We start from the raw sequence: 16,984 nt of genomic DNA on the forward strand, positions 1-16,984 counted from the left end.
TTCTACAAAATTATTAACATCAGTAAAGTTCAATAAATATCAGCGTAATACACTAATACTAGACATGTGATGAATAATTTAACAAGTAAATATGGAGATCCTCTTCTTCATTTTGTTCTTCTTGAAAAAAAGGTTTAACTTTTTGTTGTAAATTATAACAACAAAAATAAAGAAAATTAAAGTACTAATTTGTAGTAAACTTACATATGGACATTTCATTATCTTTTGAGTAGCTCTAATCCAATTCCCAGTGCAAACCAAAGCTTCCACTTCCTTTGGAGTCAATTAACTTCGATAATCATCTAACACTCTTCCTCCAGCATTAAAGTTAGACTCTGATGCTACTATAGTGATCGGTATAGAAAGAATATCACGAGCCATCTTAGACATAATAGGAAATTTTAATGTATTCATTTTTCACCAATTTAATATATCAAAAGTGCTAGTATCATGTGTTTCATTTGGCTCCTACAAATTTATATCCAATTCTGATTTAATAGGTCTTGTGGTGCTAGTAGACCTTAGAAATTTATCAAATTCTGAAGTAATCCTTGTAATAGGTCTCTTATTATTTGAAGATTGAAGCCTTGATATGTTTGATGACATATTTTATACATTAGAACTATATTCTTGGGTAGCTCATCATTTTCTAGTTGCACTTTTTCTATTTCCTCATTTTCAGTATTTAGATATTTTTCAAGTACAATTGAAGTCATAGATTGTTCAGATGAATAAAGAATGACAGACATCTAAAAAAATAACAAAATTTTTAATAAAATAAACATGAAGAAAATATGCTAGTAATTTAATCACTGTACGAAAAATAGATGTTCATACATACAGACAAGATAAAAACAAATATAAAATTCAAAATAGATAAAAACAAATATAAAATACATACATATGTTCTGCATTTAGAATAATCAAGATTATATTTATAAATCTAGCAAATTCATGATAAAAGAAGTTAAGATTTGTTCATCTTAGGGGATGAAAGAAGTAATTAACCATTAACAACACATGATTTGACTAACCCATAGTCTATTTCAATAAACATACATGGAATTTATTAAACATTACATCAAATTGTAATAAATCAAACTACAAAAATATAAAATACATATAGAATTACAAATGTTTTGCATTTGGAATAACCAAGATTATATTTATAAATTTAGCAAATTCATGACAAAAGAAGCTGAGATTTGTTCATCTTAGGGGATAAAATAAGTAATTAACTAGGGGTGTAAACGAGCCGAGCCTGAGCGAGCCGAATCTAGCTTAGGCTCTTCAGGCTCGGCTCAACTCAAATTGAGCTGAGCCCGAGTTCGAGCCAGGCCGAGCTCGAGTCGAGCTTGAGCCTGGGTCCGAGCTTGATTGGAGGAGGAGGAGGTAGCGACGACAATGGCTTGCCGAAAGGGAAGGAGGTCGATGGAGGCGGCGACTGTGGAGACTTGCCAAAAGAGATGGCTACGATGATGACTTGCCAAAGGAAGAGGAGATGGAGGCAGCGACGGCTTGCCGAAGGAAGAGGAGATGGAGGCAGTGGCGGCAACTTGTCAAAGGAGGAAGAGGCCAAATGAGGAGGCAACTTGTCGAAGGAGGATGAGGAGGCCGTAGAAGTAGGAGTTGTTTTAATAAAATATTCCTTCGATTGGTGAGGTATGCAATTGAAAAGAACAACCACAGGTTCTAAGCATTAAATATATATTGTACTTCTACTCTTACCCATCAATATCTAGTAAATAAGGACCATGCCTAGTCTTGGCGAGCTTAGCTTGCTGCAGGCTAGCCAAAATGTTGACCCTAATCTACTATTGCCACTGTTATCTGACACCTATTTGAATTGTCTTTTGAGATAAACGAGCCTACCGAGCCGAGCTTGAGCAAGCCTCCTCAGGCTCGGCTCAAAATTTAAATCGAGCCTTAATTTTGAGCTTAGGCTTAGCTCAGCTTGAGTCGAGCCTAGTCGAGCCCGGGCTTCAATCGAGCCGAGCTCAAGCCGCTCTTTTATTTTGACACCCATAACAATACATGATTCGGCTAACCCATGGTCTATTTCAATAAACATCCATGAAATTTATTAAACATTAGATCAAACTGTATAAAAAATTCATTGTCCTAGTTTGAACAATGGATCACAAATTATTTCATCTCACATTAAATTAAATGATCAAGTGAGGATCTTATCAGATTAGCAATCAGATCCTCCAAATTTTCCATTGCATTTCTGAACATAAAAAAAATTATTGACTGACCTTGAGCGGTGCAGGTCTGGAGGATGAGATGGATTTAGAATCGACGATAAAGATAGAGGTGGTTGCCGTTGGTGGTGAAGAAAGAGATAGTCGCTGACTTGCCGTCGGTGTCGCTTCAATGGTGAAGATAGAGATGATCAGTTGGAGACTAGAAAGGATTGACCGTCGATGCTTCAGCGGGGAAGATAGAGATGATCGTCGTCGATCGGCGCCTCGGTGGTGAAGAAGGCGATGGTCGCTTTTGGTGGCTGGAGTAGCTGGTGGAGAAGAGGGTCAATGGTGAAGGACATGGTCGTTGACTCCCGTCGGTGTTGCCTCAGTGGTGAAGATGGGGTTTTGATGGTTCGGTGGAGACTAGAGAGGATTGGCCATTGACACCTCGATGATGAAGATAGAGATAATCACCATCGGTCGGTGCCTCAATGAAGAAGAAGGTGATGGTCACCTTTGGTGACCGGAGAATCTGGTGGAGAAGAGGGTCGGTGGAGGGTTTAGGGCTTTGAGCAGTGTTGAGCATGATGACTGATGAGCAGATGAGCAATAGGTTTGGAGAGAAAGCTAGGGCTTTCTTCATATTTATATATATATATCATATCAACCGTTGGATCTTAAATCCAACGGTTCTAAATCATACATATATATATATATACCTAATCACGTTGAGCCTAAGCGAGCTAGTGCTGGCTCGGCTCAATAAATCTTTCGAGCATGATTTTTGGACTCGGCTCAGCTCATTTAGAGCTCGAGCCGAGCCTACAAGCCTCACAAGCCAATGGGCTTTTTTAAGAGGCCTACTAATAGTAGCAGTAGGTGGAGCCACGTATTAGAGTAGGAAGTAATATTAGAAGTGAATAAAAATAAAAGCCTTAAATTAATTATAGATGTACGGAGAGGTCAACCATTTTTTAAAATCCTAACTGCCCTCTCTCACTTCCTAATTATCTATTCCATCCCTTGATTTATTAATAGATTAAAATTCCTTTTAAATGAACAATCAGTTGATACGATAGCTACAGAACGCTTGTCGAGTTAATTATAGTTACGGTCGGAGAATAGTAACTGCCAAGTAGCTTTCCGAGTGGCAGTAGGAAGTTAGATTTCAATGTCAATTAATGAAATCAAATCAAGCGAGAAGTAGATTTCCAACGGCGGAGATTTTATGTGCATAACGGTTTTATTACTTATCTCTTATTATTTGTGAAGAAAATTTAGTTACATTACCATCGGATAACGGCAAAAGCATGCAAATACGCGGAAAAAAGAATACGACGCGGAAATCCGTCCAATAAGAGTGGAATTCGGATTAGGATTTGATGCTAGTAATAGACTGGAGGAGAGAAGAGTTAGTTGGTAGTTAGCAATGGTTTCGAGAAAATGGAAGAGAGGTGCAATGCTGGGGAGTGGAAGCACTTCAACCGTCAGCTTGGCAATGATCGTTGACGACGACGACGGCGGCGACGGGGACTTGGTTCCTGTCAAGTTGATGGCCATGAAGTCCTCGACATCTTCTGATTCATCCTCCGTGCTGAAGCGCGAGAAGCAAATCTTGGAATATCTCGACGGCTGCTCTGAAATCGTTCGCTGCTTGGGCGACGATCACGCCGTCGACGAATTCGGCGAGGAGGCCTACAGCATTTTCCTGGAATACGCTCCTTCTGGAAGTCTCTACGACTGCATGAAGTCCGCCGGCTCAGACGCCTTCTCGGAGAGCCAAGTGAGACGCTTCACCCTATCCCTACTCAAGGGTTTGGCGCATATACACCGCAAGGGCTACGTGCACTGCGACATCAAGCCGCATAACGTCTTGGTGTGGAGCTCCGACGAGGTGAAGATAACCGACTTCGGGCTGGCGAAGAGGTCCGGAGAGAGGTCGCATGGCATCTTGATCAGAGGCACCCCGCTCTACGTGGCCCCCGAGGGCGTGAAGCGCAACGAGTACGAGAAGCCAGCGGATATTTGGTCGCTCGGGTGCACCGTCGTCGAGATGCTGACCGGGGAGCCGGCGCGGAAGCTCCCGGGCAACATGGAGCTGCCCGCCATGTTGTTTCGGATTGGACGCGGGGATCTGTCGGCGGAGATACCGGAGGCGGTGTCGGAGGAGGGGAAGGATTTCCTGAGGAGGTGTCTGGAGAACGAGCCGGAGAGGCGATGGACGGCTGAGATGCTGTTGGAGCATCCGTTCGTCTCGGCTGATGGTTTGAGGCCGATGGAGGCGTCTGCGTTATTGATGCAATGCTCGTGCTTCCACGAGCGTAATTCTGATGGTTCGAAGCATGGGGGAGATAAGTTTAGTAGGGTGGCAACTCCGCTGCATGGCTTTGTATAGCCTAATCCATGGTTTAATTCTTTAATCTGGAGGACGAATGTATATAGTTTGCCCATTGTTTAATTTGTTGTATATTTTGTAGATATAATACAAGTTGGTGGATCTGAAAGCCCCTTAATTGAGATGTTCTGTTATATGTACATTAATTTGTTGATCAAGATTTTCTATGAATACACGATCTTTTGTTGGTCAGGAATTAATTCACTGTTACAATTCAGACAGATTCGATCTGTATATATATGTACATAATTTGCAAATTATCTTGGATAATTATAGTTTGTAAAATATTACATATCACGCATGCATCATCTAGTTGAGTATAAGTGCAGTCTTTATTTCTTTTCATGAACTGCTAAGTTCCTGTTCACTAATTTTAATTAATTGGTCGTTTCTAGCTAGCTTTCAGGCAAATGTAATTTAATTCCTGATATATATATATATTGGTTTAAAGGTCTCCCAAGCAAGATAGGGGCGTTAAGGGTGATATTTCATTGATTCTAGCTAGCTTTCTTCAATTCTTCTTAATCAAGGAAACGTCTGCAGCAGTAAGGAGATAAATAGTTAGAGAGAATAAAGTTGTGCACTTCTTTGCTCTTCTTTTACTTCTCGTAATCAGGGAGACAAATTAGAAAACAGCAGTATAGATAGAGAGAACCAGCAAAAAAGAGAGGTAGACGAGGATGAAGAGAGAGCCAAGGACAGGAAACTGCTCACCAGATTTGACAAGCTAATTAATTTAATTATAAAATCTCCACTGTTATTATTGACTGGTGTTATATAGGATAAAAAAGGATTGTGAAGCCTGATTCAAAGAACATCTTTAAGGCTAAGGAGAATCAGGTAACCACATACCAATAATACTATGTAGACCAGACCTATACGTTGGATATAGCAATGTAACACCAAGTTCATCTTTTAAACGTGCATTGGACACGCGCTTCTCATCACTAGTATTTTCAGATGTTGATCTTGTATCAGGTAAAGCAGCAACTCTTAAGTTTCTTATCATGTCAGGATACTTTCTCTCTATCAAGGTCTGAGCGAAAGCAAACACCTCAGCTCGAGGGGCTGGATCATCATCCACGACATTGTATACTTTCCTAAAAGAAACAATAATGTTATTAGCAAACCATGTACATTTTTTCTGAACTATTCCTCCCTGAACGAGAATAAAGAATAAAAAAAGCCCACTATAATGTAGAAATTGTTTTCCAATAGGAGCATGTCCAGAGGGGTATAAAGATGAGAGAAGTCTGGTTATAAAAACATGGAACACACCTTGAAAGTGGAGCATTCATGCTAGCCTTAATTGCCCGATAGATGTCCGCAACATGGATCCGTGCTGTGTAATACCTGGACTCTCTCAACGTCTGCCCTTCTGACAAGGATTTCCTTCTAATGATGGTGTCCAGAGCACTGGAACAATGATACTGAATCATTATAATGATAGAAGCCATGACAAATATTGAGTCATTACGAAAACTTGCAAGATAAAGTAAAACATAAACGGCGACTAGCAGCAATGCAAGAACCTCCATCTAATAGACTCATAGAACAAGAAACTTCACAGCAAGCTAGCAAGTGCACACACAATTGAAAGGATACCCAGAGAAGTAGTTCAATTAGTCCAATACTCCAGTCAGTTGGTAATAACATCAAAGCCCATTTATACTTAATAGCAGCCCTCGTATGTCACAATGGAGTCATTTTCATGGCTATAAATATGTGGCGAGGCATATTGGAAGAAATCTGTAGAAGAAGCATGGGTATGCAATGTACCACAAGTGTATGTTGGTATGCAGGGATCAAGCACAATTAAGAGACACACCTTGCAATTTGCCAAAAATATCTACCTTATATCCTTGGCTCATTGACCTGGTCTCTGGGACTGAAGGAGTAACTTATAACCAATTTTTAAATAAGAGAAAAAAAATCGGGGAAGAGATTGTCAGGTTATAAGATGCAAACCTTCTTCCAGGACCATATATCCCTCCTAGTCGAAATATGTAAGCAGAAAGACCAAGTTGATTCGCTAATTGAAGCCACCCTTTTTCTGCTGTATATCTTAACTTTGCAGACTGCACAAAAGATGAACGAATGAAATCACACCAAGCTGCATTTCTAAATATGCATCATTAGAAAGTTAATAATGAATTTTCAGCACAACATATATTCTTACTCCTCATCAACCCAGGCACCTCCACAATCTCCATAAACACCTGCCATGAAATATTAGAATGGACTTTCTGCTTTGTTCCGCACAACCTTGTTTATAAAACAATCTAACGCAAAGTCCTCAAAAATATGGCAGGGTAGTTAGATGTAATCCTACTTGTTGAGGATAGGTAGCATAGCCATTGAAGATTTCCCTGTCTCAATGTACTTTCCAAGTCCTCATGTAGAAAGAGCAACTACAAAAAAGAAATTAGAGATCACCATGCTTATGGCCATTCACTAAAATGGCATTTAGAAGCAAGCTCTATTGAAAAACAAAAAGCATTCCAAAGATGAGAACATGTTTGGGGTAAAAGTTAACTTACAGGATCACCAATTCCAGCCATAGTTGGGATGGAAATGAGCAAATGAGTCGCATGCTGCAAAGCGTGGAGGTCTGTCAACCTAGAGAGTCAAAAATACAAAATACAAATAGTACAAGATAAAAGAAAAGTTACTAAGATAAAAGTTAATGACAAGAGTTGAACTGAAAATAAAGCAGTCAATGAGCATAAACATACAAGATATGTATCTTATTGATGTGTAGAACACATTAGGCCAAGGATTCCAGTTTCGGCCGATCCCGAGTGGGATCGGCCGAAACGGATCGGGATCGGCTATAGCCGATCCCGATCCAGGCCGAAACCACTCAGTTTCGGCCTGTACACCTGCAGCAGCAGCAGACAGCTGCTGCTGCAGGCGGCTGCAGCAGACAGCTGCCTACTGCAGGCGGTGTCTGCAGTAGCTGTCAACTGCTGTCAACAGCAGCTAGAGAGAGAGGGGGGAGAGAGAGAAAAAGGAGGAAGAGAGAGTGAGGGAGAAAAAGGGAGAGAGAGTGAGGGAGAGAAAAAGATAAAAAAAAGAGGGTATGAGAGAGAGATGGGGAAAAAGGAAGAGAGAGTGAGGGAGAAAAAGATAAAAAAAAGAGGGTATGAGAGAGAGAGGGGGAAAAAGGAAGAGAGAGTGAGGGAGAGAAAAAGATAAAAAAAAAGAGGGTATGAGAGAGGGAGAAAGGAAGAGAGAGTGAGGGAGAGGGAAAGATAAAAAAAAGAAGGTACGAGAGAGAGAGGGAAAAAGGGAGAGAGAGTGAGGGAGAGGGAAAGATAAAAAAAAGAGGGTATGAAAGAGAGAGGGAAAAAGGAAGAGAGAGTGCGAGAGAGGGAAAGATTAAAAAAAAGGTGAAAAAGAGAGAAAGAAAAAGATTAAAAAAAGTATGGGAGAGAATTGATACTTTAGACTAATAGTTAGAGGGATAAGAAAGAAAAGAGGGAGAAAAAGATATTTTTACTTTTTAGGCTTTATATGTGAGTAATTATTATTTCTTATTTTCTTATAATTTTTCTAAATTTTTAAAAATTTCTCAACATTTTTAATAATATTTAGAATTTTATTTAATTAAAATAGTCCGATCCGATACAAGTGGCCGATACGGCCGATACGACCGATATGGCCGATACGTATCGTTTTTCCGGACGGCCGATCCCGATTCCGATACCGATTTTTGGAACCTTGCATTAGGCAAGGTTGCTGATTGACAAATTAGATCAAGTTACATCAAAGATTCAAGTCAGCAAGCACAGAGCATTGAGCACCGAGCGCTAATTGCAGCAGCCAAAATCAGAAGGGAATAAGTTCTGTTAGAAAAAAGATAATTCACAGAACAAAGTTCAGAATACTCACCTATTGACCAGTCCAAGTTAGTACAGTAATGGAAGTCCAAAGAGTTACAATGTATTGCACACTTGCACTCTAGTACATGTAACTACCTATTGTTCAGAAATTTTAAGTGCATTGAATTGCATGAAATAGATACAAAGAACATGTCATATGACAAAATGAAATAGACAATGTTAAAGAATGTAAAGAATAAAGTTGGAATACATTTTGTTTTAATTATAAAATTCAGGGAAGAAAAAAAACCAGAAACTTTTTTAATATTTGAAAAATCTACCTTAAATCATTAATGTTTCAGTTCCATAGCCTTGATGCAAATCACCTCAGACCAAACGAAACATGCTTCAGTTTCCATTCCTAGTTTTAGGAGAAAACTAAGATCATGTTCTGGTCTTATGGTATACCCGCTGCACTTATTTGAGATAAGATCAGGAAATATCAAACCTCCTTGTTACCCTAAAGTTTGAAAGAAAGCTACTTCCTTTTAGCAGCATAACTGCACACTAAACTAACTCAATTTTATGCAAAATAATTGTTAATGTAACTATTCAAAGCAGATTCAACGAAAACCCAAGAAAGGCCTACTTGCTATTTCTTGCATCAAAGACGAAAGCACCAACTCCCATATCCTCGAGTTCTTTCTTCTTCGCAGCGCTAGTGCAGGTCCCAGAGACTTCCCTAATAGTCAAACATCGATTGCTTTAAATCTCAAATCTTACGCATGAGAAATCATCAGTAGCAAGATTGGAACCGATCAAAGAGGAAGAGGTGTTACCATCCCTCTTGGATCAAGCGCTCCGATACGTATCGGCCGACGAATCCCGTCCCGAACACGAACATACGACTGCCTCCCAATTCCGACATCGCCGCCACCGCCGCCATTGGCACAACACGAGAAGTTGCCGGGCGGCGAATCCTCCTAGGCGAAGTACTCGCCGGGAATTGCCGCGAGACGAGACGATGCGAATCGCCTCCATCTCGTGACAGAATTGAGATCAGACCTGTCGGCTTCTTCCCCAAAGGACGAATGTGCACTCAAGTCGGTTATACTATTGGCCAAATTTACTGTAAATTCTAGGATAGATCTTCATGTTTGTTATTACTAAAAATTAGGGCTTTATTTTAGAAATAATTACTACCGTGTTCACTTATATTTTAGAATAAGTTTGTAATAATTATTTTTAATATAATATAAAGTAACAAAGAGATGGAAAAAATATATTTTTTATAAAATTATTATAAATACTATTTAATTTAAAAAAAGTAAGTTGCTAGAATATATATCAATTAGTAATTGAGTTAGTACGTTGTATAAAATATAAATTTGATAAATATCATTGTATTCTAGAATGAAGATATTATAGTATTTAGTCGTTATTCCGAAATAATGAGTTATATTTTAGAATAAGGAGTTATATTCGAGAATAAAAAAAAGTTATGCAAGGAGTTGGCATAGTTATTTGGTGGCTACCTGACTGCTTAGCCGGTGAGGGGGTGCTTCACTAAGGGGCTTCCATGCAATGGGCTGGTGGCTGCCTGGCTAGTGAGCGGTGCTTCACCTGGTGGCAAAAAAACAGAGCCATATATGAGGAAATGAAGGAGTAAAAGAAATGATTCTAACCAAAGATGGTGAACAATGCTACTAGGCTCTCGTGCTCCATGGAATTATAGAACTGAGATCCGAATTTGGAGCAAGAAATCATGTCGACCTAAGACCGGAGGTAGGAGGCCCCGAGCAACCGAGCAAACGAGTAGTAAACCACTAAACCCTAAATGGCTAAATCCTAAATCACTATTCACTTCTATATATAAGCATGGAGATTGATTCTAACCATTAGATCAGTGATTCTAAATTTTTAATCGTCGGATGAGGGTTAACCAAATATCAATTCTGCTGACTTTAGTTTTTTTTAAGAGGTTTATCAAAAACACCATATATTTTGCCATTATTATTATTCATCCAAATTTGCACACGACAACTCTTAACCAAAAAATAAATGAAGTAAATAAAAAATTGGAAATAAAGTAATTGGAAATAAATGAGTAATTATAAAAAATAAATAGTTAAACAAATGAGTAAATAGAAAGATTTTCATAATTAAATAAATAGTTACACAAAAAATATGAGGTTTTTTTTTTGCATCACTATAGAATGAGCACATCCCAACTAGGTTAGCACCTATCCACCTATCTATCATTTGCATAATTCATTCATTAATTGTAATAACTAAAGTAAAATTACATTAGTCATTGAGATTTAAAAACTCATATCCCATATTTTTTATTGCAAAATGGTCGTCCACTTGGGATTTAGATTTGGTAGCATACCAATCTTGTAGGCACATCAGCACTTCAATTATTTCTTTTCCCTAACATGATCTACATTGATCAATCAACTTCCTACTTGTACTGAAAGTAGATTCTAAAAGGTAAAGTAGACATAGGAAAGATAAATATATTATAGTCCGTGATAGTAATAATTAGAAATCTCATCTCATTTGTCTTTCACCATGCTAAAGTATCTATTTCATCCTCACTTATAAAATGATTATAATATGCTTGAAGCTTAGTGATCCCCCCCACAAAATAAATAAATAAATAAGTTCTCATTTTAAGTCAGGCAAGCAATGGCTTATTATTGTTACCACTTTCAGGAGGAGTAATAGAAGGTAAAGGCATAGAGGAAGAAGAACTATATATAATATAATACAACTATGGTTGGACCTAGTTCTCTCGAACTGAACCACTTTTGTTTTCCAAGAATAAGAATTTTGGTTGTTCTGTTCGAATGTGGGGAAGTCTCGTTCAAACGCCTGCATACGTTTGCAAATGCAAAGAACATGATTTGCCCGTTTGAAACGTGGGAAAGTCATGTTCAAACACCTGCATACGTTGGCAGATGTGGAGAACGTGTTTTGCCGTTCGAACGCGCCCAACTCCATTCAAACGCGCTCGACAAGAATGCATTGTTTCTAAGGTTATCTTTTATTTATTTTGCTTGTTAGGTTAGCTTTTAAATATATGGAAAAGCAACCTTATTGTGGTTATCTAATGAATTGAGTTTCTTCCACAAATATTCTCCTCTCCTTCTCCTTATTCCTTCCTTCCATGGTTATATCACCTAGACCCTTAGAGATGGTTGCCTTCTACCATCATCAGTAGCGTACTCAAAGAGGGATTCTCCTACCTCGACAATGGCATCTTAACTATGCTACAAGATCAAGTGACCATCATCCTTCCCAATTTCATCTATTGATCAAGGCTGCGGAGAAGTGCAAGCACAAGGCTAAGACCAACATGGAACGATATTTGAGGAAGTTCAAAGATGCTCCTTACAAGGTGGAGGACATGCTGAACTTGAACAATACTAACTATGCAAGGAGAAGTTGCATGACCTCCACTTTCATCGTGCACTTAAACCTTTCAAGAAACTTGCAAGAAAGTTAAAAAAAAGTTGGCTGTCCATTTTAGCCCTCAAAAGATTGAGCTAATAAGTCTGAAAAGGTTGGAAGAAATTGTTTTCTCCTTTGCCTCTCTTTCAAGGTAATTGGGTATGGAAATATTTATAAAAATTAAAGAAAGATATCAAGAGAATGAGGTGTCGTCTCATCCTAGTAATTATGTCTTGAAAGAATTTCTGATTAAGCTGGTTTGCATTGTGAATGACTCAAAATATGCTAAATAAATAATGTAAATTCAATTATTAGTTTTGTTCCATACTAGACAAATGAATATGAGAATCACTAAGCTACGAGGCTTATATGTGTGGATTCCATTCGAGAAACATTCATCCAAATTAAGATAAGTAGGTTTCCTTTCTTGGATATTTAGATATCTCTGAGATTTTATCGGTCAAAAACTTATATGTGATTTTGTTTATGAACTTGTCATTACATGATATGTTTCTTCAAAGGCTGGACGCTATGGGTTTCCCCTTTGATAGCGTTAACGAGTTGGATGGCACCTAGCTTTAGTTTGTTATCAACCTCATCCTAGCTTTTGTTGACCTACACAACACTTCTTCCTCTTCTTAGTAATCTGCACTGCGTAGTACATAGTTTGTGACAAACTCATGTCACTGTTCCAGGAAGATTCTTTTCTACTGCTCGTCCAATCTCCCCCGGCATTAATTTAGTCTTGCTTTGAAGGCTTCATCTTTGAGGAGTTATTGCTTTGCTTGTACTTTGCTGGTTGTTCAGTGAAGGTGGGGCAACATTTAGGTTCTTCTTGCCTTGTCCGACTATTGATGAAGTAGAAACTGTAATTGTCCTTCATCATGTTGAATATTAACAACATTAAATGGGTGAACTCTTTGATGTAGTCTTTGAATGTTTTTATTTGTTTCAATTTTCATAGATCCTCATGAGGAACTCTACATTTGTAGGGTAGAACAGAGTTTTCAACTCTCAGTTCAAGTCCTCTCAAGATTAGATAATGTAAAGACCCTTCTCGACTTCCACATAACATTGATGCCACCATAGCCTAGCATCATCCTAGAAGTACATGGTTGCAACCTAGATTTGATCATCCTCATCTTCAAGCCTATGTGCTGTTTGAAAGTACCGGTCCCGAAAGAAAATCCCAACTTTCTTAGGTCTCTTGCACCTTTGAAGCGTTTGGGCTCAATTATTCACATCTTTGGTGTGCTTCTCATTGAATTATCACTATGTGCTACTGCATTTTCAGGGAGGATAGCTCAAGTTTTGAGTTCATCAATACTTTAGCCCACACTTTTTCTAGGTGGTTGTTGTCTGCAATAGATTTCACATCGATGCATAAGTGCAGTTCTAAACTCAAAGATTTGAGCTTTGAAGCATCTATAGCGACATGGATGCTTTCGTAATAGTCTTCATGTTCTCAATGCGCACGAGCTCTTCTTTTAATTTTTTTTGAGAAATATATGTAGATAGATGATTCATTAAGCTTCAAATAGTAGTTACAATATGATACAAAATATAAGAATGGGAGATAGGATTACATCTAGAACTAAGCTCTACTCTTGGCTAAAATATAGACTGACCAACAATTAATCCAGAGTATCAATATATAACATACAAGTACTCATGCAGAAAAAAGAGAGGGGATAGGACATTGGCCTTAGAGCAAGCCTCTCTCTTGGCCTACCAAGATTGCCTTGCATAGGAGAAATAGCTGCAAGAAACTTTGACTCAGAGCGCTTCTCAACAAAAGGTCGGTGTCCTATGACTTTCACAGGTCAAAATAGATCCAACACGCATAGAGGCTGGCCAAACTTACCGAACAAACTCCAATCAAAATATCATACCAAATTCCGCCTCTAATGGAACCCTACTCGACAGCGGACCCTAACACGACGGCAATGCAACCACCCAATGACTGCCATGGCAGGTCCACCACCAATAGCAGCTACCAAAGGAGGCCTGGCAAGGGGTGAGGTGAGGTGGGGCAAGGGATGGCGATGGCAGAGGGAGGCTGACTAGGTCGCAGCTTGGAGCTCCGACAAGCCAGAGGCGGCAACGACCACCACGGCACGAGGGCAACAGCGGAGATGGATCATGGGCCATAGAAACCACAACATGGGCTAAGAATTTCCATTAGCAGGAGACTGGAGGGGATGACTGGAATGGAGGCTGGGCTACTAAGTATGAAATTCTGACGAAGGGGGAGCGAGGAGAGGGCAAAGTGAGATTCCGATAAAGATGGGGCAAGGAGAGTGCGGAGTGAGATTCTGACAAATGGGGCGAGGAGAAGGCAGAGCAAGAGATCGAGGAAGTTAGAGGAGGAGGAAGTCCAGAGTAGGAGGAGGTGACAGGCCTAACCTATATGGCTCAGCACCACCACCCACTTATTCGGCTAAACCCTAACCCGGCGAGGAGGGGGAGAAAGGAAGTGGAAACACAAAAAGAAAAGATGGAGGGAAGAGAAAAGCCTTGCGGGAGAAAGCCTCTCCCCTCCCTTAGCATGCCAGCTAGATGAGGGAAAAGAGAGAAGGTCGGCGAGAAGAACCCCTCACGCGAGGGGAAGAAGACGGCGACTGAGCCCTAGCAAACTTCAGACATTGTTATGAGATTAAGTTCAAGAGAATCAAGTAACCCACGAAAGCCCTTCTTCAGATGACCACTTTAGAGTGCTTAAGGAAAACCTTGGACACACGTACGATTGGCTAAAGCATTATTGATGTCGACAATTTTAGACATATTACTCTCAATGATTGTCTCGCTCTGAAACTAATTATCAGAAAATAAGGAAAATACCCTCCTTTTTGGTCCGTGTGACATCCAATTCTCTCGAGAGAACTAAGTTAGCATTCATAAACACAAGAGCAAAAAAAAAGTAAGCGATGGAAAACTCTTTAAGGAGAATACAACATCGAAAGGGATCCTGACTAAGATACCTTTATAGAAGGGGTTACCTTGGGAGTGCCCTGCATAGATTTGGGGCAATCTTCATTTTGGACTCGTAACAACCTATTCTTTAAAAAAAATTATTGGAAAAATGTAACAACCTATTCTTAAAAAAAATTTGCATGGGCACGACATGGCTGGCCACAGTGTGGCTGGCCTCGTGCCTATGCAATGGGGCACAGCATGGAGGGGTGCCACGCACCCCCTTGCGTCGCTGTAGCCAACCGGTTGTGGCCAACTGGTTGCGGTGGGCTTCAACGCTGCCGCAGTCACTGCCAACGCCCCCTACCGCCTCTCTCTCTATCTCTGTATTCTCCTCTCTCTCTTTCTCTCTCTCTCCCACTGCCGACCCGCCATTGCTGTCATCGTGCTGCCACAGGTGAGCCTCCTCCTTCTTCCTCTTCTTTCTTCTCTCTCTCTCTCTCTCTCTTTCTCTTTTTCTTGCTTTGGGCTCGGGCCCGTCGGAGTCGAGCCACCGGCGAGAGGCTGGCAGCAAGCTGGCCACTAGCTGCCGGTGCCCTCCCCGCCGGCCCGTGTCCGCACCTCCCTCCCCTCCTCCCTTCTTCTTCTTCTTCTTCTTCTTCTTCTTCTTCTTCTTCTTCTTCTTCTTCTTCTTCTTCTTCTTCTTCTTCTCCTCCTCCTCCTTCTTCTTCTTCTTTCTTTCTTTTTCTTCTCCTTCCTTGGCTTCTGCCCCTTCCTTTTTCTGCATTGATATTATTTATTTACGTTTTCCTTCTTAGTTAATGCAAATATATTATCTAGACATTAATTATTTTAATAATAATATATAATCTTCAATATGATTAGTATTAATTATAATTTGTATAATCAATTATTAATTAGGTATAAATATAAGTAATACTCATATTTATTTATTTATATTTCTATTAGATTAATATATAGATCTACAAATTATAATTATCAAATTTATATACTAATATTTTTATGAGATACATTTTAAATAATTCTAATAATTTATTATACATTATTATTTTGTAACAAATAAAATAATCGGCTTATGTATTTATTTATTATTTTATAAAGTAATGACTGCATAGTCTCTAATTAATCAAGATAGTATGAATTATAAAATTAATTATAATTAGACCAACAATATACTTATAGTTATTTATCCTTTTATTTTATTTTATTTTATTTTATAATTATATATTTAGAAAACAATCGTCTTCTCCTTATACTATAATTAGCATTTTATGATAATAGTTAATTATAGTATTTGAATCATATTTATAATATAGATCTAGTTATGTAATTAAAAATAAAAAGAAGTAATTCTAAACCTAATAAATTTTTATATTTTAATTAAATTAATTCTAATTAGATAAACGACTAACATCATACTACTTAAATATTTTCAGATCCCGAACCCCTTATTTGAGACCTCGTGGACCTTACTAGTGATGAGTGTCACTCAGTTGATTGGCGGATGTGAGGGATATGTGGTTTGTGTCTTCTGATCAAGTGTGAGTAGTCTAATCCCCTAGACGCCTTTCTCAAATTAGATTATATTATATATTATGTACATGCATGTTTTGGTCTCCAGCATGATTATATGACTTTATCTAGAGATGATTACAGTCGAGCATATTTTTATCATGCATAGAATTAGGCTGATATTGGATATGAGTATGATGATGATAAATAGAGATGATTATACTATTATGATTTTGTGTTGGAGTGATTTCTAGTATGAGTGTACATGTGACAGACTAGTAGGAGTATACATGTGTTAGATATATAGTCAGAGACTGCATTGCATTATTTTCTTCTTGACTTCCTTACCACCTAAATTCCTGTTGTGCATTGACTCGTTATCGTATTGGATATATACATGTGATTTGGCATTTAGAAGAAAAACATGAAATGTGACTGATAGGATAGTTGATAGAAAGCGTGAGGATACCCAAGTAGGCGTCAGGGTTAGGAGTGCCTGAAGTGATGATTAGGATTGCTGATATGCGATATCTCATTGCCCATGTCCGAAGTCAGTTGAGTCTGTGCGCACAGACAATCAGACACATGCCGTTTGCTAGGGCATATGTGGCGAGTTATCCTCACGATGTTTCTATCAACTATGTGGGTGCCCGGTCTGGATGGATGTTGATACC

General features: G+C 39.0%; 2 protein-coding genes across 2 annotated transcripts; one reads left to right on the top strand and one right to left on the bottom strand.

Annotated features, from left to right (window-relative positions):
- Positions 1 to 3,618: 3,618 nt before the first annotated feature.
- On the top strand, positions 3,619 to 4,584 carry LOC140781427 (mitogen-activated protein kinase kinase kinase 20-like). Its single transcript, XM_073127382.1, has one exon. The coding sequence runs from the start codon at positions 3,619 to 3,621 to the stop codon at positions 4,582 to 4,584; it is 966 nt and encodes a 321-aa protein (XP_072983483.1).
- Positions 4,585 to 5,302: 718 nt separating this feature from the next.
- Positions 5,303 to 9,530, bottom strand: LOC140782882 (uncharacterized). The gene is made up of 8 exons (XM_073129731.1): positions 9,248 to 9,530; positions 9,058 to 9,150; positions 7,125 to 7,203; positions 6,917 to 6,995; positions 6,764 to 6,803; positions 6,553 to 6,705; positions 5,863 to 6,000; positions 5,303 to 5,684 (listed from the first exon to the last, which is right to left on the bottom strand). Exons 1-8 carry the CDS (start codon positions 9,352 to 9,354, stop codon positions 5,411 to 5,413), a joined length of 963 nt encoding a protein of 320 aa, XP_072985832.1. The 5' UTR covers positions 9,355 to 9,530; the 3' UTR covers positions 5,303 to 5,410.
- Positions 9,531 to 16,984: the final 7,454 nt, after the last annotated feature.

This window comes from Typha latifolia, chromosome 2 (assembly GCF_019914945.1).
Source record: "Typha latifolia isolate L0001 chromosome 2, TyphaL0001v2, whole genome shotgun sequence".
NCBI classification, from domain to species: Eukaryota; Viridiplantae; Streptophyta; class Magnoliopsida; order Poales; family Typhaceae; genus Typha; species Typha latifolia.